This window comes from Aquarana catesbeiana, linkage group LG07 (assembly GCF_042186555.1).
Source record: "Aquarana catesbeiana isolate 2022-GZ linkage group LG07, ASM4218655v1, whole genome shotgun sequence".
Classification (NCBI taxonomy): Eukaryota; Metazoa; Chordata; class Amphibia; order Anura; family Ranidae; genus Aquarana; species Aquarana catesbeiana.
Genome location: NC_133330.1, coordinates 341,218,487 through 341,245,077, shown reverse-complemented (window position 1 = coordinate 341,245,077; position 26,591 = coordinate 341,218,487). Strand labels below are relative to the sequence as shown.

The 26,591-nt window shown below is 47.3% G+C and overlaps 2 protein-coding genes across 2 annotated transcripts in view; one reads left to right on the top strand and one right to left on the bottom strand.

The window, feature by feature from the left end:
• Positions 1 to 10,015, bottom strand: part of IPP (intracisternal A particle-promoted polypeptide) — a gene marked incomplete in the record, with an annotated part of 14,413 nt that extends 4,398 nt beyond the window's left edge. Inside the window, 6 exon segments of the mRNA XM_073593928.1 lie at positions 1,262 to 1,399; positions 1,505 to 1,672; positions 5,601 to 5,756; positions 5,936 to 6,367; positions 8,253 to 8,565; positions 9,839 to 10,015. Of these exon segments, the coding sequence (XP_073450029.1) occupies positions 1,262 to 1,399; positions 1,505 to 1,672; positions 5,601 to 5,756; positions 5,936 to 6,367; positions 8,253 to 8,544 (1,186 nt within the window).
• A 37-nt stretch (positions 10,016 to 10,052) lies between these two features.
• DPH2 (diphthamide biosynthesis 2) overlaps positions 10,053 to 26,591 on the top strand; it is a 31,439-nt gene continuing 14,900 nt past the window's right edge. Inside the window, exons 1-3 of the mRNA XM_073593929.1 lie at positions 10,053 to 10,157; positions 16,904 to 17,139; positions 19,421 to 19,533. Coding sequence (XP_073450030.1) covers positions 16,981 to 17,139; positions 19,421 to 19,533 — 272 coding nt within the window. The 5' untranslated portion in view covers positions 10,053 to 10,157; positions 16,904 to 16,980. The remainder of the gene's footprint in view (positions 10,158 to 16,903; positions 17,140 to 19,420; positions 19,534 to 26,591) is intronic.

The window sequence follows — 26,591 nt, the reverse complement described above, 5'->3', positions numbered from 1 at the left end:
TAACCACAACATACAAAGCCATTCACAACTCTGTCCCGAGCTACATCACTAATCTTGTCTCCAAATATCACCCAAACCGTCCTCTCCGCTCTTCTCAAGACCTCCTGCTTTCAAGCTCTCTCATCTCCTCCTCCCATGCTCGTCTCCAGGATTTCTCCAGAGCCTCTCCCATCCCCTGGAACTCGCTACCGCCATCTATCTGGCTATCCCCTACTCTTGCGACCTTCAGGTGATCCCTGAAAACTCATCTCTTCAGGAAAGCCTATCACGTCTCCAACTAATCTCCTACCACTTCCACCAGCTCATTCCCCACAGTTACAACCTTTTGTACCACCTGCCCCACCCTATTAGATTGTAAGCTCTTCTGAGCAGGGTCCTCTTAATCCTATTGTATTATAACTGTATTGTCTCCCTTTTATATTGTAAAGCGCTGTGTAAACTGTTGGCGCTATATAAATCCCGTATAATAATAATAATAATAATGAATAACAAAGAAAAACATGTTGGAGAATGGAGAGATGAGCTAACAAACTCCAAAAAACGTCCATAGAGTCCTGCATTCAGCCTCTATGGACACCAAATGCTGGACTCAGGAGCACGCCCGCAAAGTAAAAAAAAAACAAAAACTAACCTTTAGTGTCACTTCAAGTATCGTACTTTGTCACCTTTACATGAGTGTGTGCAATTTTAAAGCCCGACATGTCAGGTATCTATTCTACAAAATAAAGGGTTGTATATTGGGATTGATTTACTAAAGATAAATGGTCTGCGCACTGCAAGTGCAGTTGCACTAGATCTAAGGGGAAGCTCTGCTGATTTCTATCACCCAATCATGTGCAAGCAAAAATGCCTTTTTTTTCCCTTGCATGTTCCCCTATATAAAAATGTTTGGGGATTCTAAGTAATTTTCTAGCAAAAAATGATTTTTACTACAAAAAGTGTCAGAAAAGGCGGGGTCTTACAAAGTAAATCCTTTGGATCTACTGCTGGTTGGGGCATAGGACCCAGTCTGCCAAGAGACTGATCCAGCGTTAATAGGCTTGTGAGTGGTGATCATGACCCTTGATGGATATACTGTATAAAGAGGTCTGTCTGTTAAGATTGATCTACCTACCCTTGAGGTTCACCCTCTGACCTAACGTTGTAAAAGTAACTCATTTCAGAAATTTGTTTCAAATAAAAGAGGAAAAAGGAGGGATGTGTGACTATGGAGTTGGAGCTCAGAGAGCTGTCTTGGCACACTGTAGAATATATGGCTCACCCATGGCATAGATGGCTCCATGGCAGGCACAGACCCCTAGGCCACAGCGTGGCTGGGTCATAGAGGCGGCGGTGGTCCACTGCTTGGTGATCGGATCATAGCACTCCACGCAGTCAAATATCATTGAGTCCTTTTCACCTGAGAAGGAAACGTCTGTTAATTGTATAGGAGACATCCCCTTGATGGAGATATAGATGCTTTTTTAAGAAGAAAAGAGGGACTTTTTTTTTTTTAAGATGGTACCTCCAACCACGTAGATCTTCCCCTCCAGAACGACAGTGCACATCCCGCTGCGGGCTTGGTGCAGAGACGACATGGTGCTCCAGTACTGGCTGAACGTATCGAATCGCTCCACGCAGCTCAGCGCCCGGCTGTCACTCCACCGACCTCCCTGCAGGCGGGTGTATCCCCCTATGTGAGAGAAGAGCCAAGCACTGCAAGCATGTTCATACACCGTCCGCTTCTCAATATAGGACACTCAGGAGAACTTGGCTACAGAGGCAAAACAGGTACTGAGTAAGCAGCAAGCCTAAAGCAGACACTAATTATTACCAGTCTTGTATGCTTGGATAAAGACAGATGTAAAAATGCAATATTTGGTGTCCCAAGAGAATATGCTGCTTGATGAAAGCCAGTGGAGGGATTGGCAGAAAGGGTTAGAGAACACTGGATGGAAATCATTGTAGGGAAAGGAAGAGAGGGGTGGTGGACACTGAATGGGAACAAGTGGAGGAATTGGAAGACAGGGGTGGTGGACACTGAATGGAAGCCAGAGGAGGGATTGGAAGACAGGGGTGGTGGACACTGAATGGGGACTAGTGGAGGGATTGGCAGAGAGGGGTGGAGGACACTGAATGGGAACCAGTGAAGGGATTGGCAGAGAGGGGTGGAGGACACTGAATGGAAGACTGGACGGATTGGCAGAGAGAGGAGATGGACACTGAATGGGAACCAGTGGAGGGATTGGCAGAGAGGGGTGATGGACACTGAATGGGAACCAGTGGAGAGATTGGAAGACAGGGGTGGTGGGCACTGAATGGGAACTAGTGGAGAGATTGGAAGACAGGGGTGATGGACACTGAATGGGAACCAGTGGAGAGATTGGAAGACAGGGGTGGTGGGCACTGAATGGGAACTAGTGGAGGGATTGGCAGAGAGGGGTGGTGGACACTGAATGGGAACTAGTGGAGGGATTGGAAGAGAGGGGTGTGGACACTGAATGGGAACCAGTGAAGGGATTGGAAGACAGGGGTGGAGGACACTGAATTGGGACCAGTGGAGGGATTGGCAGAGAGGGGTGGTGGACACTGAATGGGAACCAGTGAAGGGATTGGCGGGGGGGCACTGAATGGAAGCCAGTGGAGGGATTGGAAGAGAAGGGTGGTGGACACTGAATGGGAACCAATGGAGGGATTGGCAGAGAAGAATATTGGCCACTGAATGGAAGCCAGAGGAGGGATTGGAAGACAGGGGTGGTGGACACTGAATGGGAACCAGTGAAGGGATTGGCAGAGAGGGGTGGTGGCCACTGAATGGGAACCAGTGAAGGGACTGGCAGAGGGGGGTGGAGGACACTGAGTGATTGGTAAGGCAGAAGAGTCTGGCAGCAGCATTCATGATAGATTGATATATGGGGGGGTCATGAAAAGGGAGTTGCAATAGTCAAGGCGAGAGATAACCAGGGTGTAAATTAGAAGCTTTGTGAAGTCATTGGTTAAGGAGGAGTGACTTTTGGAAATGTTACGGAGGTGAAGACAGCAAGGAGTTGGTCAGAGAATGGATGTGGGGCCCAAAGGAGAGGTCAGGTTCAGGATTACAAATAGCACCCTGGCCCGAGGAGAAGAATGAATGGTTGTGCTATTAAAGAGGTGGTAAACTCTTAAAAAAAAAAAAAAACCCTGTAAGATAAAGGCATATTGAGCTAGTATGCGTCGCATACAGGGCCGTCTTTAAGGCAGGGCAAAAGGGACAGCTGCCCTGGGCACTGTCATTGTTGTGGGGCCCAAAGCAGCTGTCTCATACTTGCCAATCATCCCAGTTTAAATTCCCTTGTCCTTTGAAGTTTTAGTCCTGTGCTGTGTCCCGATATCTCAGTGTGAAGTGCTGCTACTAATGCTGCCCAGCTCTGCCCTATTGTTGTGTACAGATGACTCACCTGCAGACCCTGTGTTTACATGTAAATAACTGACATTCATATGTAAATAGCGGCGGCATTCATAAGTAAATAGCTACGGCCAACGGCATTTATATGTAGATAAAGGCAGCATTCATATGTATATCATGCCTCCCTGCAGTGAGGAGATGATGTTCTGTAACCTCTAGCAACCAATCAGTGAGCAGTATTACTGTACAGTAATCTCTAGCAACCAATTAACAAGCAGAAATCATTTGCTGTAACCTCTAGCAACTAATCAGTGAGCCGTAATGTGTGCTGTAACCTCTAGCAACCAGTCAGTAAGCAGTAATGATATGCTGTAACCACTGGCAACCAATTGCAGTTGCTGCCTGATCTGATACAGTAAACTGATTTTAAGTCTAGCTGCTATTTATTGTATGTCTCAGAGCAGATGGAGAGCAAAATTGCATGGGGGGAGGGCCCAATAAAATTTTTGCCCAGGGTCCAGTCAATATTAAAGACGGCCCTGGTCGCATACTATCTCATTATGAAATACTTATGTTAGAATGAAGCCCTCCAGAGGTGCCCGCACACCGCTGAGACAGCTGACATTTTCCCCAAAGTCTCCTCCGGGTTCATGGGCTCCGGTGCTGCGAGTGGCCGGAGCCGCAATGACGTCACTCAAGCGTATGCGCGGTAGTCCCCGTTCAAGGCACAGGGATCGGAGGGAACGGCACAACGACCGATATAGTTTTTCCGGTGCCGATACGATACCAATATTTTGGCCACCTCTCAGGCCGATATTATGTGCCGATATTCTGTACATTTAAAAAAAAAATGTTACACTGTCCTTTTAAATTTACATTTTTTTATCACTGTTATTGCTGTCAGAAGGAATGTAAACATCCCTTGTGACAGTGATAGACAGCGACAGGTACTCTTTATGGAGAGCTCGGGGGGGGGGGGTCCACTGAACAAGAAAGTATTCAAAACGTCAAGATCGGCATTTTTGAATACTTTATTTTTTTAAACTGGTGCCTTTAAGATGTCAGTAATCCGGGAAGTGATGTTGTGACATCGCTTCCGGGTTACTAGATCTGAGACCTAAACGAAGCATCGGCTTTGTTCGGGTCTTCGGCCAGCCAGTGGACATGCCGGCTGGTTGCTGAGGCCTCTCGGTGGGACGACTTTCCCTCCTGCTACTTGTAATAACAGCCGATTATAACAATAAAGCCGAAGTGTTGAAAGATCTATTTAAGTGCCATCAACATAGAGATGATATTGGAATCCAAGGGAGGTTAGCAACTGACCAAGGGAGGAGTTGCAGATAGAGGATAGAAGGGGTTCGAGGACCAACCCTGGGCGGAACCCCTATGGAAAGAAGGAGAGGAGGAGGAAGAGCTGTAGGCAACACCGAGGGTCGGCTCACACTGGGGCGACTTGGGATCCGACTTGTACGCCCTCAAGTCGCCCCAAGTCGCTTTGCATTTAGGTTAACATGGTAGGCAATGGGAGCGACTTAATTGACACTACTGAAGTCGCTCCGACTTCAGAAAAGACTCCTGTACTACTTCTATCCGACTTGTAGGCGACTTGTACCCATTCAACTCAATGTAAGTCGCCTGCAAGTCGGATCTCTCTGTAAAGTCAAGCGACTTTGCAGAGAAAACCCCTCCCTCCCCCCCTCCCTCCCAGAGAGGTGATTGGCCACAGGCGAAGTCGCCTGTCATGGAGGCGACTTCAAGTCGCCTCGTAATTTGCCGAAGTCGCGCTGAAGTCGCGCTAAAGTCGCGCTGAAGCCGTGTTGCCCATGTGTGAACCGACCCTGAAGGAGCAATTAGATGGGTAGGAGGAGAACCAGGAACGAGTCATGGCGACCAAAGGAGGTTTATTTATTTTTTTTGAAGGCACCAGAAAGGTCTAGAAAGAGTACAGAATGGTGGCCATTGGTTCTTCGTGGACAAGAGTGGACCATCTCAGAGCGGTAATATTGACTTAGTATACTCGTTGGTTTTAGCAGTTGGTAAGTCAGCAGTGAGCTCCAATAGGGCAGTTTCTGTAGAATGTTGTGGCCGAAAGCCAGACTGGTAGGTAAGGAGTTTCAGTGATCAGTGAGGGGGCAGTTTAGAGGGTTGGAGACTAGACGTTGGAGGTAATTGGGAGCATGAATGTGAACTATGGCACTTTTATGATGACACCCATATAGTGTTTATCCCTCCTTACCAATCGCGTAGAGGAATTTGCGAGCTTTCCTCCGAGGCCACACGCGGGATGGCTGCAGGAAGTTGCAGAGTTTGCGGTCCTTGGGGGACTGGCTGGATTCACAGTATTCCCTCAGCAGCGTCTGCAGCGCCACCCGCAGGCTGAAGTCTGTTACGTCTGAAACAGAAAAACGGATTCAAGACTCTGGATAGCTCCCCAATTACAAACCCCTCCCCCGATACCCAGGGCATCTGCCAGGGGTTCAGCTTTAAGAAGACAGATTTAGATATTGAAGTATGAGGCTTTATTTTTCTGATTTGATAAATAAATGATCTGAAGACGAGTCACTTCTTTACCTTCAATGTCCTTCTGCAGCCTCTGAGGTGGGAGCAAAGGGAACCTCACTGGTTCCAGGACCTCCACCACGTGCCTCTTGCGTGTCGCTGTGTCCCTCTGCAGCCATGCCATGGCGGAGGCGAACACCTGATGCTCGTCCTCGATGCAGAGCTCCTCGCTGCGCAGGAGGCGGGTCAGCTGATCTTTGGTGAGGTTCAGGAACTCGTCGCCTTGTTTCACCTCCGGGAAGTGAGCGTGGATGTAGCTCTCCGTGAACTCCAGCAGAGGCTGACAGGCCAGCTGCTCCGAGAACTGGAAAAAGCCGACGCAATTGGCCGGCTCGATCTGCTCCTTTAAGAAGTCGCAGCACAGCGCCACCAAGTCGTTCAGCTGCATCATGTCGGCTGCCACCATCAGTCCCTGCACGTTCTCTGTGCTGATATCAACTGAACCTGGAGGAAACATTCCCAAAAAAGACATAGTATCAAAATTAAAAACTAAACTTCCGCCAAAGGAATCATATTCTGTCAATCCAAGTCCTGAAATGACTGGTCTCTGTTGCAGTCAGTCAGGGGTGGGCAACCTCAGAGGTGGAGATCTACCTGAACAACATGCAAGAGATCAAAAATCACCGGAGTTCAGCGTCCTATTGTGAGTGTCAGTAGACCAGAGGATGGTGTATGAGAGGACAGTGTCAGTAGGGGGGCAGAAGACGGTGTCGGTAAGGGGGGCAGAAGACGGTGTCGGTAAGGGGGGCAGAAGACGGTGTCGGTAAGGGGGGCAGAAGACGGTGTCGGTAAGGGGGGCAGAAGACGGTGTCGGTAAGGGGGGCAGAAGACGGTGTCGGTAAGGGGGCAGAAGACGGTGTCGGTAGGGGGGCAGAAGAGGGTGTCGGTAGGGGGGCAGAAGACGGTGTCAGTAGGGGGGGCGGAGGACGGTGTCAGTAGGGGGGCAGAGGACGGTGTCAGTAGGGGGGCAGAGGACGGTGTCAGTAGAAGGCAGAGGACGGTGTCAGTAGAAGGCAGAGGACGGTGTCAGTAGAAGGCAGAGGACGGTGTCAGTAAGGTGGCAGAGGACGGTGTCAGTAAGGTGGCAGAGGACGGTGTCAGTAAGGTGGCAGAGGACGGTGTCAGTAGGGGAGCAGAAGACGGTGTCAGTAGGGGAGCAGAAGACGGTGTCAGTAGGGGAGCAGAAGACGGTGTCAGTAGGGGAGCAGAAGACGGTGTCAGTAGGGGGGCAGAGGACGGTGTCAGTAGGGGGCAGAAGACGGTGTCAGTAGGGGGGCAGAAGACGGTGTCAGTAGGGGGGCAGAAGACGGTGTCAGTAGGGGGGCAGAAGACGGTGTCAGTAGGGGGGCAGAAGACGGTGTCAGTAGGGGGGCAGAAGACGGTGTCAGTAGGGGGGCAGAAGACGGTGTCAGTAGGGGGGCAGAAGACGGTGTCAGTAGGGGGGCAGAAGACGGTGTCAGTAGGGGGGCAGAAGACGGTGTCAGTAGGGGGGCAGAAGACGGTGTCAGTAGGGGGGCAGAAGACGGTGTCAGTAGGGGGGCAGAAGACGGTGTCAGTAGAAGGCAGAGGACGGTGTCAGTAGGGGGGCAGAGGACGGTGTCAGTAGGGGGGCAGAGGACGGTGTCAGTAGGGGGGCAGAGGACGGTGTCAGTAGGGGGGCAGAGGACGGTGTCAGTAGGGGGGCAGAGGACGGTGTCAGTAGGGGGGCAGAGGACGGTGTCAGTAGAAAGCAGAGGACGGTGTCAGTAGGGGGGCAGAGGACGGTATCAGTAGGGGGGCAGAGGACGGTGTCAGTAGAAGGCAGAGGACGGTGTCAGTAGCGGGGCAGAGGACAGTGTCAGTAGCGGGGCAGAGGACGGTGTCAGTAGCGGGGCAGAGGACGGTGTCAGTAGCGGGGCAGAGGACGGTGTCAGTAGCGGGGCAGAGGACGGTGTCAGTAGCGGGGCAGAGGACGGTGTCAGTAGCGGGGCAGAGGACGGTGTCAGTAGGGGGGCAGAGGACGGTGTCAGTAGGGGGGCAGAGGACGGTGTCAGTAGCGGGGCAGAGGACGGTGTCAGTAGCGGGGCAGAGGACGGTGTCAGTAGGGGGGCAGAGGACGGTGTCAGTAGGGGGGCAGAGGACGGTGTCAGTAGCGGGCAGAGGACGATGACAGCAGGGCAGATGATGGTGTCAGCAGAGCAGCAGACGTGGCAGTAGGGCAGTAGACGTGGCAGCAGTTTTTTTTTATTATGACCACTCACTGTGTTGATTTAGAAAAGGAAGGTGTTGGTAAATGAGAGAAGTGGCGGTCAGGGGGTATGTATGTCACACACATAGGGCGGCCTCTTACCTGAGTATATAAAATCCAGCAGAAGCTGGAAGCTGTTGGGTTCCACTTCCTGAATCAGTACCACGTCATCGGAGGACTCCTTTAACCCCCCAGACAGCAGAGCCGCGAAGTAGGGACTGCTGGCCGCCAAAACCAACTTGTGCACCGGGAAGAGGACGGGGCCGACTCGTATCTGGAGGTCACAGAACTCCCGATGCTGCCTCATCTTGTTCATCTGCTGCAGGACGATCTGTGCATGTTTATCAACCGAGCGCCGCGAGCCAACCGATCCGATCGTACACACCGCATCCATTCCAGAGACTGCAGAGAGGACCTGTGAGGAGGAATCAGACCAATCACTGCAGACATAGTACAGGAGATGATCAGAGACTGCAGACATGATACAGGAGATGGTCAGAGACTGCAGACATGATACAGGAGATGGTCAGAGACTGCAGATATAGTACAGGAGGTGATCAGAGACTGCAGACATACTACAGGAGATGATCAGAGACTGCAGACATAGTACAGGAGATGATCAGAGACTGCAGACATGATACAGGAGATGGTCAGAGACTGCAGATATAGTACAGGAGGTGATCAGAGACTGCAGACATAATACAGGAGATGATCAGAGACTGCAGACATAGTACAGGAGATGATCAGAGACTGCAGACATGATACAGGAGATGGTCAGAGACTGCAGACATAGTACAGGAGATGATCAGAGACTGCAGACATAATACAGGAGATGATCAGAGACTGCAGACATACTACAGGAGATGATCAGAGACTGCAGACATAGTACAGGAGATGGTCAGAGACTGCAGACATAATACAGGAGATGGTCAGAGACTGCAGACATACTACAGGAGATGATCAGAGACTGCAGACATAGTACAGGAGATGATCAGAGACTGCAGACACAGTACAGGAGATGGTCAGAGACTGCAGACATACTACAGGAGATGATCAGAGACTGCAGACATAATACAGGAGATGATCAGAGACTGCATACTGATAGGGTTGCAGTCCTTTGTGTGTGTGTGTGTGGGGGGGGGGTGGTAAAAACAATACAATGTGTTACATTTCTCAGGCAGTACCGCGGCCCAAGCTGACCCATACACATGGATGGGAGACAATCGCTCTCTTTGTTGTTTCGGTGTCGTATTTCAACAGAAAATACCAATTCAGCTGGATAAAAGGAGGGATCCGGAGGATCCGGCGGGCTCACCCTCCGAGTGCCCTCTGCACAGCGATCCACCGCAGAACACTTTTCAGAGGGGTGCTGACTGTGTGAATGAGGCCGCAGTGTCAGCGTGTTTTATGTAGAAAAAAGAAAGGTGTTATATTCAGGGGGGTAATGATGGGAAATATATAACTGGAAATTAAAACATATAATTTTATTTTGTTATGATTATAGGGCCGGTTACAATAAAAATAGATTTCCATTAATATTACCCTTCAAATGATGAAGTGTCTACCAGCCTGTTGTGAGGGGAGGAACTTCCTGTCCCAGTGACCACACAGGACATGGGGGGGGGATTTGTCACAGTGGGGACACAGACTGCCATAAACTCCCCTGACAGGACAGGGGGGATCCTTACAGGTCACAGGATGAGGGGGACAGTCTTTCAGAAAGAGGTGTCTGGGGACACCGAGGTGACACTGGCAGCTACAGGAGGAGCTCTGAGTGTTCTGTATTCATATCTCCCCCTCCCCCATTCTATATACACCATCCCCTCCGGGCTCCATTCCTCTCCCCTGTAGCAGAACCGGTCATGTGACCTACCTGCCTCCTCCGATCCCAGCCGACATGACGTCACTTCCCCCTAGAGCAGACGGGGCCGGAAGTGGGGCACATAGCGGCCATATTGGAAGAGGCAGGAAGAGTCCTGGAGGTGCTGTGTAGTCACCACGTGGGAGGTATGGAGGGGACCAGGGAGAGGGGGCTGGGGGTGTGCAGGACACTGACTGTTATCAATATGTCTATGAGTGTTTTATAGTCCGACTTCTAGAGAGAAATACAACACCTTCCCCATCTGTATACTGTGCTCTGTATTCATTATCACTGCCCACAGCTGGTCTGTATGTCCCTGTACATTATATAATCTATACACAGCATGGGGGATCTATATACACTGCTCCCCCTCCACTATATATATATATATATATATATATATATATATATAGGGACCAACACTTTGGGCCCAATTTGGAGATTTTCACTTAGGGGTGTACTCACTTTTGTTGCCAGCGGTTTAGACATTAATGGCTGTGTGTTGAGTTATTTTGAGGGGACAGCAAATTTACACGGTTATACAAGCTGTACACTCACTACTTTACATTGTAGACAAAGTGTCATTTCTTCAGTGTTGTCACATGAAAAGATAGAAGAAAAGATTTACACAAATGTCACTGAGGGGTGTACTTACTTTTGTAAGATACTGTATATACACAGCATAGGGGGATCTGTACACACTGCTCCCCTGTCTCTCTATCTATCTATCTATCTATATATTAAGGCATTGTATTAGAGGTCGACCGATATGGGTTTTTCTCTGGCCGATGCCGATATTTAGAAATCTCGGTGGCCGATGGCCAATATGTGATGCCGATTTTTTTTTTTTTTTTTTCCCCCTTCATCTCATAAAATCTAACAGTTAGACCCCTTTCACACTGGGTCGTTTTTCAGGCACTTTTGGGCTAAAAATAGCGCCTGTAAAACGGCTCCCCTGCAGTCTCAGTGTGATATCCCGAGTGCTTTCACACTGAGGCGATGCGCTGGCAGGATGTTAAAAAAAAGTCCTGCAAGCAGCATCTTTGGAGCGGTGTATACCCCTCCTCCACCATTCCTGCCCATTGAAATGAATGCGCACCGCTGCCAAAGCACCTGCAAAGCGTTTCGGCAGCGGCGCTTCAGGGGCGCATTTAACCCCTTCCTCAGCCGCTAGCTGGGTTATAAGCGCCCCGCTAGCAGCCGAATAGCGCCGCTAAAATGACGGTAAAGCGCCGCTAGAACTAGCAGCGTTTTACCGTCAACGCATGCCCGCTCCAGTGTGAAAGCAACCTTCAGTGATACAGAAATTTTTTTACATTTATTAAACAAAACAAACCTCCAATCAGTTCACTTGTATGTAGAATTTAGAAAAAAAAAACTATATCTTAAATATTAAATATACAAAAACAGGTAATCAAAACTTTTGGACGAAAAAAAATGGGCTAACTTTACTGCTTAGGTTTTTTTTTTTTTTTTTTATTTATTAGTGTATTTTTTCAAAAAAAATTGCGTTTGAAAGACCGCTGCGCAAATACCGTGTGACATAAAATATTGCAACAACTGCTATTTGATTCCCTAGGGTCTCTGCTAAATATATATATATATATATGTTTGGGGGGTTCAGAGTGATTTTTACTTGTAAGCAACAAATGTCAGAAAAGATTAAGGGCTCTTTCACACGGACGATCCGTATGTCCGTTTTTCATCCTTCCGTTTTCGGATGAAAAACGGACATACATGTATCCCTATGGAGCGTCGGATGTCAGCGGTGACATGTCCGCTGACATCCGACCCGCTCCGATCCGAAAAGTGTAACGGAGGAAAAACCTACTTTTCCATCCGTTATCGGATCGGATGACGACGGACACTACGGACCGTCATCATCCGATCCCCCCATAGGGGAGAGCGGCGCTCTGACAGGTCCGTCGCTGCACAACGTGCAGCGATGCACCTGTCATCTTCCTGCTCAGCGGGGATCGGCGGAGCTATCCCCGCTGAGCAAGCGGATGTTCACGGGGCGGATCATGACTGATCTGCCCCGTGTGAAAGAGGCCTTAGTCTTTAAATGGTTAAACTGAGAACTTCTCCACACAGAGCTCAGTTCATTCATAAGTGTAAACATTGTATCTCTTCAGGTTCTTTTTATCAGATTTGGCTGCCCAGAGGAGGAGAGAAGTCTCTTCACAGAAGATTTCAGGCAACTTGTATTGACTTCTATTACAGAAGTCATTTGCAAGTCTGCTAAAGTTATATCGGCACAGTCGGCCGATTAAGTAAAAAACACCAAATATCGGCCGATATATCGATCGACCTCTAATCTGTATTATACACTGCTCATATATATATATATATACATACACACACATGCATTCTCTCATATCTGCTCTGTCTTCCTCTACATACAATATGGATGGTGTCCCCACAGATTCCATGATATATATATATACTGTATATTTGCACACATACAATATGGATGATGTTCCTGTAGCAGATCACAGGGCAGGAGAGAAAAAAATTCTAGACAAAGATACAAAGTATCAGCAGCTCTCTCCTTTTTTAGTTGCTGCATAAACATTTTTATTACATTTGCAACCATACAGAAAATAAATTCCACATACATTATACAGTATTGGAAATGGATAATAAAAAAAAAAAAGTGAACCATGTGAAAACATAAAGCAATTCCTACAGGGAGGTAAGGTTAAAGGGGAAGTCCACCCTAACACTGACATCTCTACATCTACAGACTTCCACCATCTGAGGCTCGATTCACACCTATGCATGTTGCTTTTGAGCGTTTTTGGAGTTTTTTTTTTTTTTCATGCTTGCCACGTTTTTGAGCAGCGTTTTTGCTGCGTTTTGCTTTTTTAAAAAAAATTTTTTTTTTTTTTAAGACTATACAGTTTAAAAAAAAAAAAAAAAAAACGCCAAAAACGCATCAAAAACGCTGCTCAAAAACGGTGCACTTGCGTTTTTGATGCTGGTCCATTGAATTCTATTACATGCAAAACGCTGCATTTTGCATGAAAAAAAGTCCCCGACCCTTTCCAAAAATGCAGAGGCACAAAAACGCATTGATGTGAACATGTTCCATAGGAACCCATGTTAAAAAATTCCCATGCATTTCTGCAAAATGCATCAAAAAACGCGCTAGTGTGAATGGAGCTTAACACTCGCCTATCTAGCCCTGTACAGAAGAAATCGCTATACAAACCTTTTCTGAAGCCGCTCCGCTCCCGTCGTCCAGCGGTGGAAGCTCTGCAATGGCTGTGAGGTGATTGGGAAATGACGTCACCCATAGACTTACCATGGGGCTGTGTCCTCTGCACCCTCCTCCACAGGGAAGCCGCCGCTGACAGCTCAACGTGGGATCGGACTTCAAATAAGGTATTAAAGCGGATGTTCACTCAATTTTCAAAGTTTAGCTCATTCATATTAGACAACAGCATAGAATGCAAAACTGAACTTTTTTTTTTTTTTTTCGGGTGTACCTGTGTATATGTGCTTCGGTCTTTTTTTCTCCCTGCGGCTATGGGCGGGTATTTTGCGGGTATTGTCGTAATTTCCGCCGCGCCGCACTGTCTCCTGGGAGCTAGTGTCATTGTTCCCAGGAGTCAGTGCGGAGGCCCGCCACGAAATCTCGCGGGATTTAAACAGAACAAGTGACGTTAGACATCGCAATGGGGCGGGAACTTCCTAGGACGCCGCCCGTTGTGATGGCAACCAGGATGCTTACGACGCTCCGCGCCGTTACAACTGAGCATGCGCGGGAACCAGCAAGGTATGCTGGTAGCTCAGCATCACTGGAACTAGGAAGTGAATGCTTGCGGGCTTCAAATGCCCACAAGCAAGATGAAAACGGCTGTCCACATTTTTAGAAACGTATTATTTGCAATGAAACCGGACATCTGGGGAGGAAATTAACGCAAAACGTGAGTGTGCCATTGTCATTCTGTGATGTTTTAAGTGTTTGGGAAAAAAAAAAAAAATACAAACCGTCAGTGAACATCCGCTTTAAGTAATAGCTCAAGATGGTATAGCGCCCCCCTCTACCTAGTTGGTTTGGTGCTGTATAAATAAATAACTCCAAAGCATTAACAGTGACACAAATGAACAGTATAAAAACACAATAACAGTAAAAAAGTTGATATAAGTGTATATACATACAGAGGATAACAAAAAATAAATATAAATGTAAGTGGCACTATAAACACAAACTGTGGCAGTGCATACCAGGGTGCCACCACCTTACCACAAATCTCCTAAAATATATATAAAGTGCAAGTAGGCCAGTGTTGAATGCACTGGTATATCATAAAAAGAAGACCATAAAGTCCAAATGATGAATCCGTGGATTTTGTGCAAACAAATAACATCTTCTGTTTTCCCTCCACCTTCACATCTATGCGCTCACCTCCATAAAAGACCAACAACTGATCACCACCCGCCCCCCTGAAGGGGTATATAGACCCTTTGGTCGACTTTTAAGCCGCCCACCGATGTTCTGCCGAATAGTGCCCTCTATCAAAAAAAAAAAAATTGGCCGCTCCAGGCTGCGCCTGCGCAGTACAGATCGGCGCAACAGCTGATTTTCCCCGATCAGCTGTTGTGACGGCGCCTGCGCAGCGTGCGTCGGAGACAATAGCCAACGAGCGCCGAGGGACAGAATTATTCTCCGATTCCGCCTCGCACTTGCGGGGGGGGGAGGGCGTGTTCAGTGTTGTGAAGGGCGGGGATTTTTTTTTTCGTGTTGATGGGCGGGTTCAGTGCTGCAAAGGGACAATATTATTCTCCGATTCGTACACGCCCTGCAAAGCACTGATCCCGCCCATCAAAAAAAAAAAAAACTGCCCTTCATCACGCTGAACACGCCCTTCGGAATGAGATATGTGGATTCCATCTGTTCAATGAAGACTTTACAGAAATGGAAAAAAAATAAATAAATCCTTCCCGATCCCCTAAGGCAGCGCTTCCCAAGTCCTCAAGTATCCTCAGCAGGTCATGCTTTCAGGATTTCCTTCAACTTCCTACAGGTGCTTTAAATCCAATGTCAATACCTCCGGTATTCATGGTGACTAGTTTATCTGAGGGAAATGCCTAAAACATGGCCTGCTGGGGGGTACTTGAAGACTGAGGTTGGGAAGCACTGCACTAAGGCAATGGGATCAGCAATCTGCTGTGTTTTATTATTTATAAATATTATTATTTAAGATTTTTTATATTTTAACCACTTCCGGACCACCCGCCTCCGTTATACGGCGGCTGTTTGAAGAGGGATATCGTTGTTATGGTAGCAGCTAGCTACCATAACCCCCGGTATCCTCTTCTTCGGCGGGCGGTTGGCTTTCGGATAAGAGTGGTCTCTGCGACGGATTCGCTGCGAGATCACTTTTATCAGCGGCGGGAGAGGCGCCCCTGCCTCCCGCCGCTTACCAGAACCCGCCGGCAGCGGCGATCGCGTCCTTCTCCCTGTGTGGCATGGAGACGAGTGAGGGGGAGAAGATGGTCCCCGCGCGTCTCCATACCATTGCAGGGCGGAAGCCACATCAAAATGTCACTTCCGCCCACAGCTCTTAAAGCAACATTTATTTATTTTTTTCAAATGACATTTATTTTTTTTTTATTATTGCATTTTAGTGTAAATATGAGATGTGAGGTCTTTTTCACCCCCAGATCTCATATTTAAGAGGACCTGTCGTGCTTTTTTTTTTTTTTTTATTACAAGGGATGTTTACATTCCTTTTAATTAGAATAAAAGTGACACATTTTTTTTTTTTTAAGAAAAGAACAGTGTAAAAAAAAAAAAAAACTTTTTAAATGCGCCCCGTGCCGGCCGAGCTCGCACGCAGAAGCGAACGCATATGTAAGTTGCGCCCGCATATGAAAACGGTGTTCAAACCACACATGTGAGGTATCGCCGCGATCGTTCGAGTGAGAGCAATAATTCTAGTCATAGACCTCTTCTGTAACTCAAAACATGCAACCTGTAGAATTTTTTTAAACGTCGCCTATGGAGATTTTTAAGGCCCCTTTCACACTGGGGCGGTAGGGGGCGTCGGCGGTAAAACAGCGCTATTTTTAGCGCTGTTTTACCGCGGTATTCGGCCACTAGCGGTGCGGTTTTAACCCCCCGCTGGCGGACAAAAAAGGGTTAAAACCACTCGTACAGCGCGGGTTTAGCCGCGGTATTGCCGCGCTGTCCCATTGATTTCAATGGCAGGAGCTCCAAAGATGCGGCTTGCAGGAGATTTTTTCTTCTCCTGCCAGCGCACCGCTTCAGTGTGCAAGCCCTCGGGCTTGCACACTGAACAAACAGCGGAGGCTGTTTAGGGGCGGTTTGCAGGCGGTATTTTTAGCGCAATGACGCCTGCAAACCGCCCCAGTGTGAAAGGGGTCTTAGGGTAAAAGTTTTTGTCGCCATTCCACAAGCGGGCGCAACTTTGAAGCGTGACATGTTGGGTATCAATTTATGTGGCGTAACATCATCTTTCACAATACAAAAAAAAAATCTTGGGCTAACTTTACTGTTGTCTTATTTTTTAATTAAAAAAAGTAAGGTTTTGAAGAGGAATATCATTGTTATGGCAGCAGCTAGCCGCCTCTTCTACAGCGGACCAAAAGAAAGTGCGCTTGTAAGAACGCGGTGTGACTAAAAGTTTTGCCACGACCGCCATTTTATTCTCTAGGGTGTAAGAAAAAAAAAAATATATATAGATATATCTATATATAATGTTTGGGGGTTCTAAGTAATTTTCTAGCAATAAAGATGTTTGAAAAATAGGCCCGCTTCTTAAGTGATTAATATATTCAAAGGATCTTTTATCTCGGAGATCATTGTACATCCCTCAAATTAAATATGTTTGTGTCTTTTTTTTTTTTTTTTATTGGACAGGTTGGTGTGATTACATCCAATGACGTGATCTGTGCGGTTATCCCCTCCCTCGCAGACCGCCCATAGATCGCAGGAACATGAGCAGCGCTCTGTTCAGCAGTGATGCGGAGAACGTCATCCATCGGGCCCTGAGTGCTCCAGAACCGGGGGCCAGTAGATGCTCCGAGGGGTCCCTGGAGGAGATCTATGAAATTCGGAGGACTGTTGGGTTTATTCAGGAGAACGGGGCCAAAAAGGTTTGTCATAACCGCCCTGATTTATATGACTTGGCAGAAACCGCGAGATTGTGCAAAAAAACAAGTCCATAGGTTGACGTGACTTCCATACAATTCTTTGTGAATAACTTCGACCACGAAAGGTTGCGATAGTAGAGAAAGGGAACCTCCACCTCAAAAAATAGCTGCTTACCAGCTCCTGAGACCTCCTATTACAGGAGGTCTGAGACCCTCTAAACCCAGCCAGGACTTTTGATCATCCAGGGGGGGATCGCGCTGGTTTAAGCCTCCTCCGCCCACATGGGATCGATCAGATCACACTAGTGCCCCAGGATGACGTCATTTGTGACAAAACACGTAGGGAGGAGCAACGTGCTGACGTCACCGCGTTTACGCCAGTTCCGGACTATGGGCTGCATTGAGAGCCGGCCGGCTTGTTTGTTCTAAGCAATTTTTATTCTCATATAGATACAATACATACAATAAACCCTAAGATTTTACACTATGGAGGTTTATTTCTTCTTTTTTTGGAAACCTTCTGATTGATTCCATGTGGGTGGAGGAGGCTTAAAACAGCGCGATCCCCCTGGATGATCAAAACCCCTGGCTGGGTTTAGAGTGTCTCCGACCTTCCACAGGGAATTGATCGGAGGGTTTATTGTATGTATTGTATCAATATGAGAATAAAAATCGCATAGAACAAACAAGCCGGCTGGCTCTCAATACAGCCCGTAGTCCAGAACTGGCGTAAACGCTGTGACGTCAGCACGTCGCTCCTCCCTACGTGTTTTGTCACAAATGACGTCGTCCTGGGGCACTAGGTGTGATCTGATCGATTGCCTGTGGGCGGAGGAGGCTTAAAACAGAGCGATCCCCCCTGGATGATCAAAGGCCCTGGCTGGGTTTGGAGCCAAAGGTGTCTCAGACCTCCTGTAATAGGAGGTCTCAGGACCTGTTAAGCAGCTATTTTATGAGGTGGAGGTTCCCTTTCTCTACTATCACAACCTTTCGTGGTGAATTTATTCACAAAGAATTGTATGGAAATCTCATACAGACTTTTCACGATTTTAATACCAACTTATTTTATTTAGCACTTTTTTTTGGGGGGGTTTATATTGATGGAGGACATTGGAAGCCCAGGTGGAGAATTCAGTTGCTTCATCACTTTCGGTCTACAATACAGAGTTCCTCTGTGCACCACATTTTTAGTAAACAAATTAGGGATGCCCCGATACCGAGTATTTTCACGAGTGCTTGTAAAAATGCTCGCGAAACCGATACTTTGCAGTGCAATTTGCATCCATACAAAATAAATGGGCGCAAATCGCACTGCAAAGAGTTGCATGCGATTTAAACGGGAATGCGGTGCGATTCCTGTCTGAATCGCATGTGGTTTTCCCCACCGCTCCTGTGTGATCCCAGGCTTGTCGGGGTTTACCTACTCTTTAAGTTGTAATACTTTTCTTTTAAGATTTATATCTAGGGATGCGCCGATACCATTTTTTTTTTTTTTTTTTTTTACAAAGAGTACAAGTACCGATATTTTTTTTTTTAGTACTCGCCGATTACCGATACCGACCGCAACTGTTTTGTTTTCACTTCAGCCATCAGCAACGGTGCAAAGCATTGAAAAGTTATTTACAAATGAAATAAATAGATTTTTAGTTTTAGTTTTGCGCTTTTTCAATGTGAAATGTGTAAATATATGTTAATAATATTATGTGCAAAAATATTCGCTAACAAAGCAAACAAAATAAAAAGTTTTAATTGCTTATCGTTTATAAAATAGACGTGAACAAAAAAAAAAAAAAGCAGGAAAATAATTAAATGGAGGAGAATAGGGAGTTAATTAAGGCTGATTAGAGTAAATGAAGGGTTAATAAGGGGTTAAACAGAGGAAGATTTGTTCATCCCTTTGATCTGCAGATGAAGAAACAGAAAGATACAAAAAGAAACAATGTTTCTTTTTATTTTAGTGTTTCAGAGTCTGAGCAATGTTGTTAATAAACATTGCCGGCTGCTTTTTTTTTTTTTTTTTCACAGCTCCAATTTCCGGACTTCTTTAACACCGGGGAGACCCCCTGACAGCTCAAAGAACCGAGCCTGAAAGTATCGGTTTCAGGTATCGGTGCATTTGTACGAGTACCGATACTTGTGCACTCGGTATCGGCACCGATACTAGCATCGGTGCAACCCTACTTATAATAAATGTAGAAAATAACAGCTGACTGAGCAGGGGATGCTCCGATGACAGGTTCTCTCCGATTTACTCTTACAAAGCTCTCTTCCTCTCTGGGTTTAGGTGGCTCTGCAGTTCTCTGATGACCTTCTGGTGGATTCAGTCAGCATTGCCAGAAAACTGGAAGAAGCTACAGGGGCCAAAATGTACATCTTGGGGGACACGTCATATGGCAGGTGAGATGATCGACAGGAGAAGATGTTCCATTGGCAGGTTAGACTTCCACCTTACACGGGATTGGGCACTCCAGATCACTCTAAACCAGGGATCCTCAAACTACGGCCCTCCAGCTGTTGCAGAACTACACATCCCATGAGGCATTGTAAAACTCTGACATTCACAGACATGACTAGGCATGATGGGAATTGTAGTTCCTGAACACCTGGAGGGCCGCAGTTTGAAGACCCCTGCTCTAAAGGCTCAAAGAGAAAAAGACAGAACGGGCGCGCCAGCATTTATTCGCATTTACCCTTTTGGATATATTTTATTAAAAGTAGGTAAAAGGAAAACTACTCGCAAACATAGGTAGATAACTCGCAGTTGTAAATAGTCTCCAATCACAGCAATTGGTCCAAGACAGATGAACTCCAGATGGTCACGGAGGAGATCACAAGGGCCACTGCCGGCTGACGCGTTTCGAAGGAATACCTTCTTCCTCAGAGCCCAGCAGCACAAGGCTGGTGCGCTCTTTTTTTTCTTTTTCTCTTTGACTGTTAGTATACCCCTATCCTTGAGGGCAGCAAGGCCTGTGACATACATCATCACGATATTTAGTCCGTCTGGTTATCCACTCGTGTGCAGGAGTGTTTGTTTTCTGCTATCACTCTAACGCTCTACTGGCTACGAGCATCTGCAGTTTGACTGAGGCTCCTGACAATATACTAGTGGGGAATAAAGCTGGACCGGGTGTGATGGTGGAACAGACTATGGAAGATGCACAGCTTCCTGTACCATGAGCGTGGATGCAAACTGACCATGGATCTGCTTCTGTGCTTGGCATGGTCAGATTAGAACGGGGATGAGGATCCGCAGGTATCAGAAAAAGAGGACCCAACAGATAACAAGATACTTTTACTACTGTGCTCACGGATACGGAGACACTTTAATTAAATGATACATTTTGGGGTAACATACAACTTAATGAAGAAAGTTTGGAGTTACAGTGTTACCCTTTAAGTTCAAGAAGATGTAAAGGGTTATAAAAAAAAGATACATACTCGCTCCCCTGCTGCAGCATTGGTCTGATGCTGCCGCTGTCCCCCCGCCAACTGTAAGGCCCCATTCACACCTGAGCATAGCATTTTCAGGCAGCAAGTCGCGTGATTTTGACGCGTTTTTACCGCGATTTTGTACAGGTTGAAAGGTCACCAATGTAAAAAGCAGAAAAACACCCAAATCTACCTAAAAGTTCCAGAACTTGTTTGAGCTTCAAGCGTTTTGGAGTTTCTGGCTTCAGGCGTTTTGGAGTGGAGATGTGAACCATCTCCATAGAGAATAATAGATTTTTTTTTTTCCCCCTCCAGCTTTTGTAGCTTCAGGCTTCCAAACGCTCAGGCGTGAATGGGGCCTTAGCCAGAGAACTGAGCGATCACATGACTGCTGATCGCTCAGTTCTCAGTCAGCTCTCAGCCAAGAGTGGTGATTATCACAGCCAGAGAACTGAGCGATCACATGACTGCTGATCGCTCAGTTCTCAGTCAGCTCTCAGCCAAGAGTGGTGATTATCACAGCCAGAGAACTGAGCGATCACATGACTGCTGATCGCTCAGTTCTCAGTCAGCTCTCAGCCAAGAGTGGTGATTATCAGCCCGTAGACTATGACTGATCGTCACCGCTCTGTGCTCTGCCCTCACTGGAGCGATGGGCAGGAGAGGGGGGCGGCTTAGAGGCTGAGCCAGCTGCTGGTCCAGACATCTGGGTGTACCCCGAAATTTTTGTCGGGAGATCCTTCCATAGCCTGGAGCGGCCCTGTGACGTCAGCGGATTCTGGGTCACAGGAGTGCAGAACTAAGTGCACTCTTTGGACCCACAGGAGAAGTATTTCTCTTTTAACTCTTCGCTTTCTGGGGCAATGTTTGAATTTTTTTCATGTTAAAAGAAGCCAGAAAATTGCGTAGAAGCTCCAAATATATTTTTTTTCTGAAAGCAGCAACCCTGGAGAATAAAATGGTGGCTTTTGCATGATATTTCCACAGCCATTAATTAGTGCAAAATACACAATGTTATACCCAATTTTTTTTGCAAAATATAAAAGATGATGGTGAGTAAATGGATACCTAACATGTCAAGATTTAAAATTGGGCACGCCCATGAAACGGCGAATAACCACGGTACTGTAGCCTCCCTGGCGGTTTTCCCGAGTGTGGCTCGGGGTTAAAATTCAGTACCATTAGCGGTAACCCCCGAGCCACACTCTGGATCGCATTGCAGGATCCTGGGGCGGCGTTACTTACCTTGTCCCCGGGATCCTGCGATGTCACCTGCAGCGTCCGAGGGCTCCGTCCTCCTCCGAAGCCTCTCCATGCCAGGCTCCGTTCCCTGCGAGCGGCGTGACGCACGGGGGCGGAGCCTGGCGGCAAATTAAAAAAAAAGTAAAAATCATAACACACACAGTACTGTATGAAATGATTTCACATCCCTTTTGTCCCCAGTGCTTTGTCCTATGCCCTGCATGCAGTTTTATGTTATATATACTGTTCTTTCTGCCTGGAAACTGGAGATTGTCCATGGCAACCAAAAAGTGTCCCTTTACATCAAAAGTGGCTTTAGATCAGCTAGAAAACAGCGATAGTAAATTAGAACACTTGCAGAATTGAGCGATAGTGAATTGTGGGGAAATTTATTTTATTACTATTTTTTTTTATTTTTTTTTATTATTTATTTTTATTTATTATATTATAATTTATGTTTTTGTGTTTCAAACTTTATCATACCCGGGATATCTACTAGACTCTGGTTTGGACAGATTTAAGTGTGTTATTGTTAAGAATTACAGACCTACAATATAAAACGCCAAATTTCCATGCAAAATAATTGTACCGCTTTCAGCACCTAAAATCCGAAATAATCATACCGCCAGGGAGGTTAAACCAGTGGTCATCAACTCTGTCCTCGGGGCCCACTAACAGGCCAGGTTTTATGTATTACCTTGGGGGAGATGAATACGGCAATCACTGAGCAGCAAATGACGATATCACCTGTGATGTATTTCAGTTATCTTGCAAACCTGGCCTGTTAGTGGGCCCTGAGGACGGAGTTGATGACCACTGATTTAAACTGTCCACAGGTGACACATTAAAAGCCTTTACAGGTTTTCCACTTGATCATTTTTTTGGGGTCCTAAAATTATTGCTCTCACTCTATCCTTTGCGGCGATACCTCACCTGTGGTAAAATACCCATTTAGATACACTATATTACCAAAAGTATTGGGACGCCTGCCTTTACACACACATGAACTTTACTGACATCCCAGTCTTAGTCCGGAGGGTTCAATATTGAGTTGGCTCCGCCCTTTGCAGCTATAACAGCTTCAACTCTTCTGGGAAGGCCGTCCACAAGGTTTAGGAGTGTGTCTATGGGAATGTTTGACCATTCTTCCAGAAGAGCATTTGTGAGGTCAGGCACTGATGTTGGACGAGAAGGCCTGGCTCGCAGTCTCTGCTCTAATTCATCTCAAAGGTGTTCTATCGGGTTGAGGTCAGGACTCTGTGTAGGCCAGTCAAGTTCCTCCATCCCAAACTCACTCATCCATGTCTTTATGGGCCTTGCTTTGTGAACTGGTCCAAATCATTTGGTGGAGGGGGAATTATGGTGTGGGGGGGAGGGGAAATTATTGTGTGGGGGGAGGGGGGATTATGGTTTGGGGTTGTTTTTCAGGGGTTGGGTTTGGCCCCTTAGTTCCAGTGAAGGGAACTGTTAAGACGTCAGCATACCAAGACATTTTGGACAATTTCATGATCCCAACTTTATGGGAACAGTTTGGGGATGACCTCTTCCTGTTCCAACATGACTACGGGGCCATCCCCAAACTGTTCCCACAAAGTTGGGATCATGAAATTGTCCAAAATGTCTTGGTATGCTGACATCTTTAGAGTTCCCCTCACTGGAACTAAGGGACCAAACCCAACCCCTGAAAAACAACCCCCACACCATAATCCCCCCTCCACCCCACACCCCATAATCCCCCCCTCCACCAAATGATTTGGATCGGTGCACAAGGCAAGGTCCATAAAGACATGGGTGAGCGAGTTTGGAGTGGAGGAACTTGACTGGCCTGCACAGAGTCCTGACCTCAACCCGATAGAACACCTTTTGGAATGAATTAGAGCGGAGACTGCAAGCCAGGCCTTCTCGTCCAACATCGGTGCCTGACTTTGCAAATGCACCTCCTAAACCTTGTGGACGGCCTTCCCAGAAGAGTTGAAGCTGTTATAGCTGCAAAGGGCAAAGCCAACTCAATATTGAACCCTCCGGACTAAGACTGGGATGTCATTAAAGTTCATGTGTGTGTAAAGGCAGGGGGACCATTACTTTTGGTAATATAGTGTACAGTATATCACAAAAGTAAGTACACCCCATCAGTCACATTTGTGTAAATCTTTTCTTCTATCTTTTCATGTGACAACACTGAAGAAATGACACTTTGTCTACAATGTAAAGTAGTGAGTGTACAGCTTGTATAACAGTGTAAATTTGCTGTCCCCTCAAAATAACTCAACACACAGCCATTAATGTCTAAACCGCTGGCAACAAAAGTCAGTACACCCCTAAGTGAAAATGTCCAAATTGGGCCCAAAGTGTCAATATTTTGTGTGGCCACCATTATTTTCCAGCACTGCCTTAACCCTCTTGGGCATGGAGGTCACCAGAGCTTCACAGGTTGTCCCTGGAGTCCTCTTCTATGATATGCTGTATGTGTGCCGCACTGATGCATGCATTTGCATAGAGGGATGGGGGGTGCTTTTAAATTTTTTTTTTTTTTACATTTTTATTTACATTTATTTTTTTACAATTTTCTGTACTTTAATTTACTTTTATTACTATCAGAAGTGGGTGAAGAAGTCCCCCTGTGATGTCTTAGGACAGGTGACAGACCCTCTTTCTGGAGACATTGGGGGTCTATTCTGGAGCCACTCTGTGATGTCAGCTGACGGCAGGCATTGGTTTCACAGCCGGGAAATGACAGCTCTGAAAGCAGAAGTGATAAAATCCTTGGTGCTTTCCGGCTTCATTCATCACAGAGGAGATGGTGGGGGGGAAGGGGGGGGAGTTCCTTCATCTCCTCTGTGATGAATGAAGCCGGAAAGCACCAAGGATTTCATCGCTTCTGCTTGTGTTCCCTGCTGCCCACAGTGGTTCCCGGGCACTGCTGTTCCTCCGGGGAGTCTGGCACCACTTTAAGCAGTCAGGATGCCTTCCCACCAAGGAGATTGGGGGGGGGGGGGTTCCTTCATCTCCTCGGTGGGAAGGCATCCTGACTGCTTAAAGTGGTGCCAGACTCCCCGGAGGAACGGCAGTGCCCGGGAACCACTGTGGGCAGCAGGGAACACAATTTACGGCAGAAAGTTTGGCGTTTCTAACGATCCCTTCAATCCCTTTCACTGCCAAGTTACACCCAAGCACTGCCCCCCCCCCCCCAACTGCCAAGTTACACCCAAGCACTGCCCCCCCCCCCAACTGGCAAGTTACACCCAAGCACTGCCCCCCCCCCAACTGCCAAGTTACACCCAAGCACAACCCCCCCCCCCCAACTGCCAAGTTACACCCAAGCACTGCCCCCCCCCCCAACTGCCAAGTTACACCCAAGCACTGCCCCCCCCCCCAACTGCCAAGTTACACCCAAGCACAACCCCCCCCCCCCAACTGCCAAGTTACACCCAAGCACAACCCCCCCCCCCCCAACAAAAAACTTTGAGACCCCACATTTACGCACGTACGAGCATAACTGTGCGCGTCGATTGCGCTTACACGTGAAAATGTTGATTGGTGATACACATGTTACATATTCGAACACACGCTGGGAGAGCAATAATTCTAGCGCCAGACCTCCTCCGAAACACTAAACCGGTGACCTATAGCGGGCTTTTGAAGCGCCGCCAATAGAAAATACGGGGCACTGAAGTATGTCGCCATTTCACAGGCGCGTGCAAGTTTAACCACTTGCCTATCGGGCACTTTTACCCCCTTCCGGGCCCAGGCCAATTTTCACCTTTCAGCGCTGTCACACTTTGAATGACAATTGCGCGGTCATGCTACACTGCACACATATGGCATTGTTATCATTTTTTTCACACAAATAGAGCTTTCGTTTGGTGGTGTTTATTCACTACTGGGGTTTTTATTTTTTGCTAAGCAAACAAAATATGCAGAAAATGTTGAACCCCCCCCCCCCCCCCGTTTTTATAGTTTGTTATAAAAGTTTTGCAAACAGGTAATTTTTTATTTCTCCTTCACGGATGTGCACTGATAGGCTTCATGTATAGGCACTGATAGAGCAACACTGATGGGCACTGGTAGGTGACACTGATAAGCAGCACTAATAGTTGGCATTGATGGGCACTGTTCAGGCTTCACTGATGGGCACTGATGGGCACTGTTGAGACGGCACTGATGAGACGACACTGATGGGCACTGATGAGACGACACTGATGGGCACTGATGAGACGACACTGATGGGCACTGATGAGACGACACTGATGGGCACTGATGAGACGACACTGATGGGCACTGATGAGACGACACTGATGGGCACTGATGAGACGACACTGATGGGCACTGATGAGACGACACTGATGGGCACTGATGAGACGACACTGATGGGCACTGATGAGACGACACTGATGGGCACTGATGAGACGACACTGATGGGCACTGATGAGACGACACTGATGGGCACTGATGAGACGACACTGATGGGCACTGATGAGACGACACTGATGGGCACTGATGAGACGACACTGATGGGCACTGATGGGCACTGATGAGGCTTCACTGATGGGCACTGATGAGGCTTCACTGATGGGCACTGATGAGGCTTCACTGATGGGCACTGATGAGGCTTCACTGATGGGCACTGATGAGGCTTCACTGATGGGCACTGATGAGGCTTCACTGATGGGCACTGATGAGGCTTCACTGATGGGCACTGATGAGGCTTCACTGATGGGCACTGATGAGGCTTCACTGATGGGCACTGATGAGGCTTCACTGATGGGCACTGATGAGGCTTCACT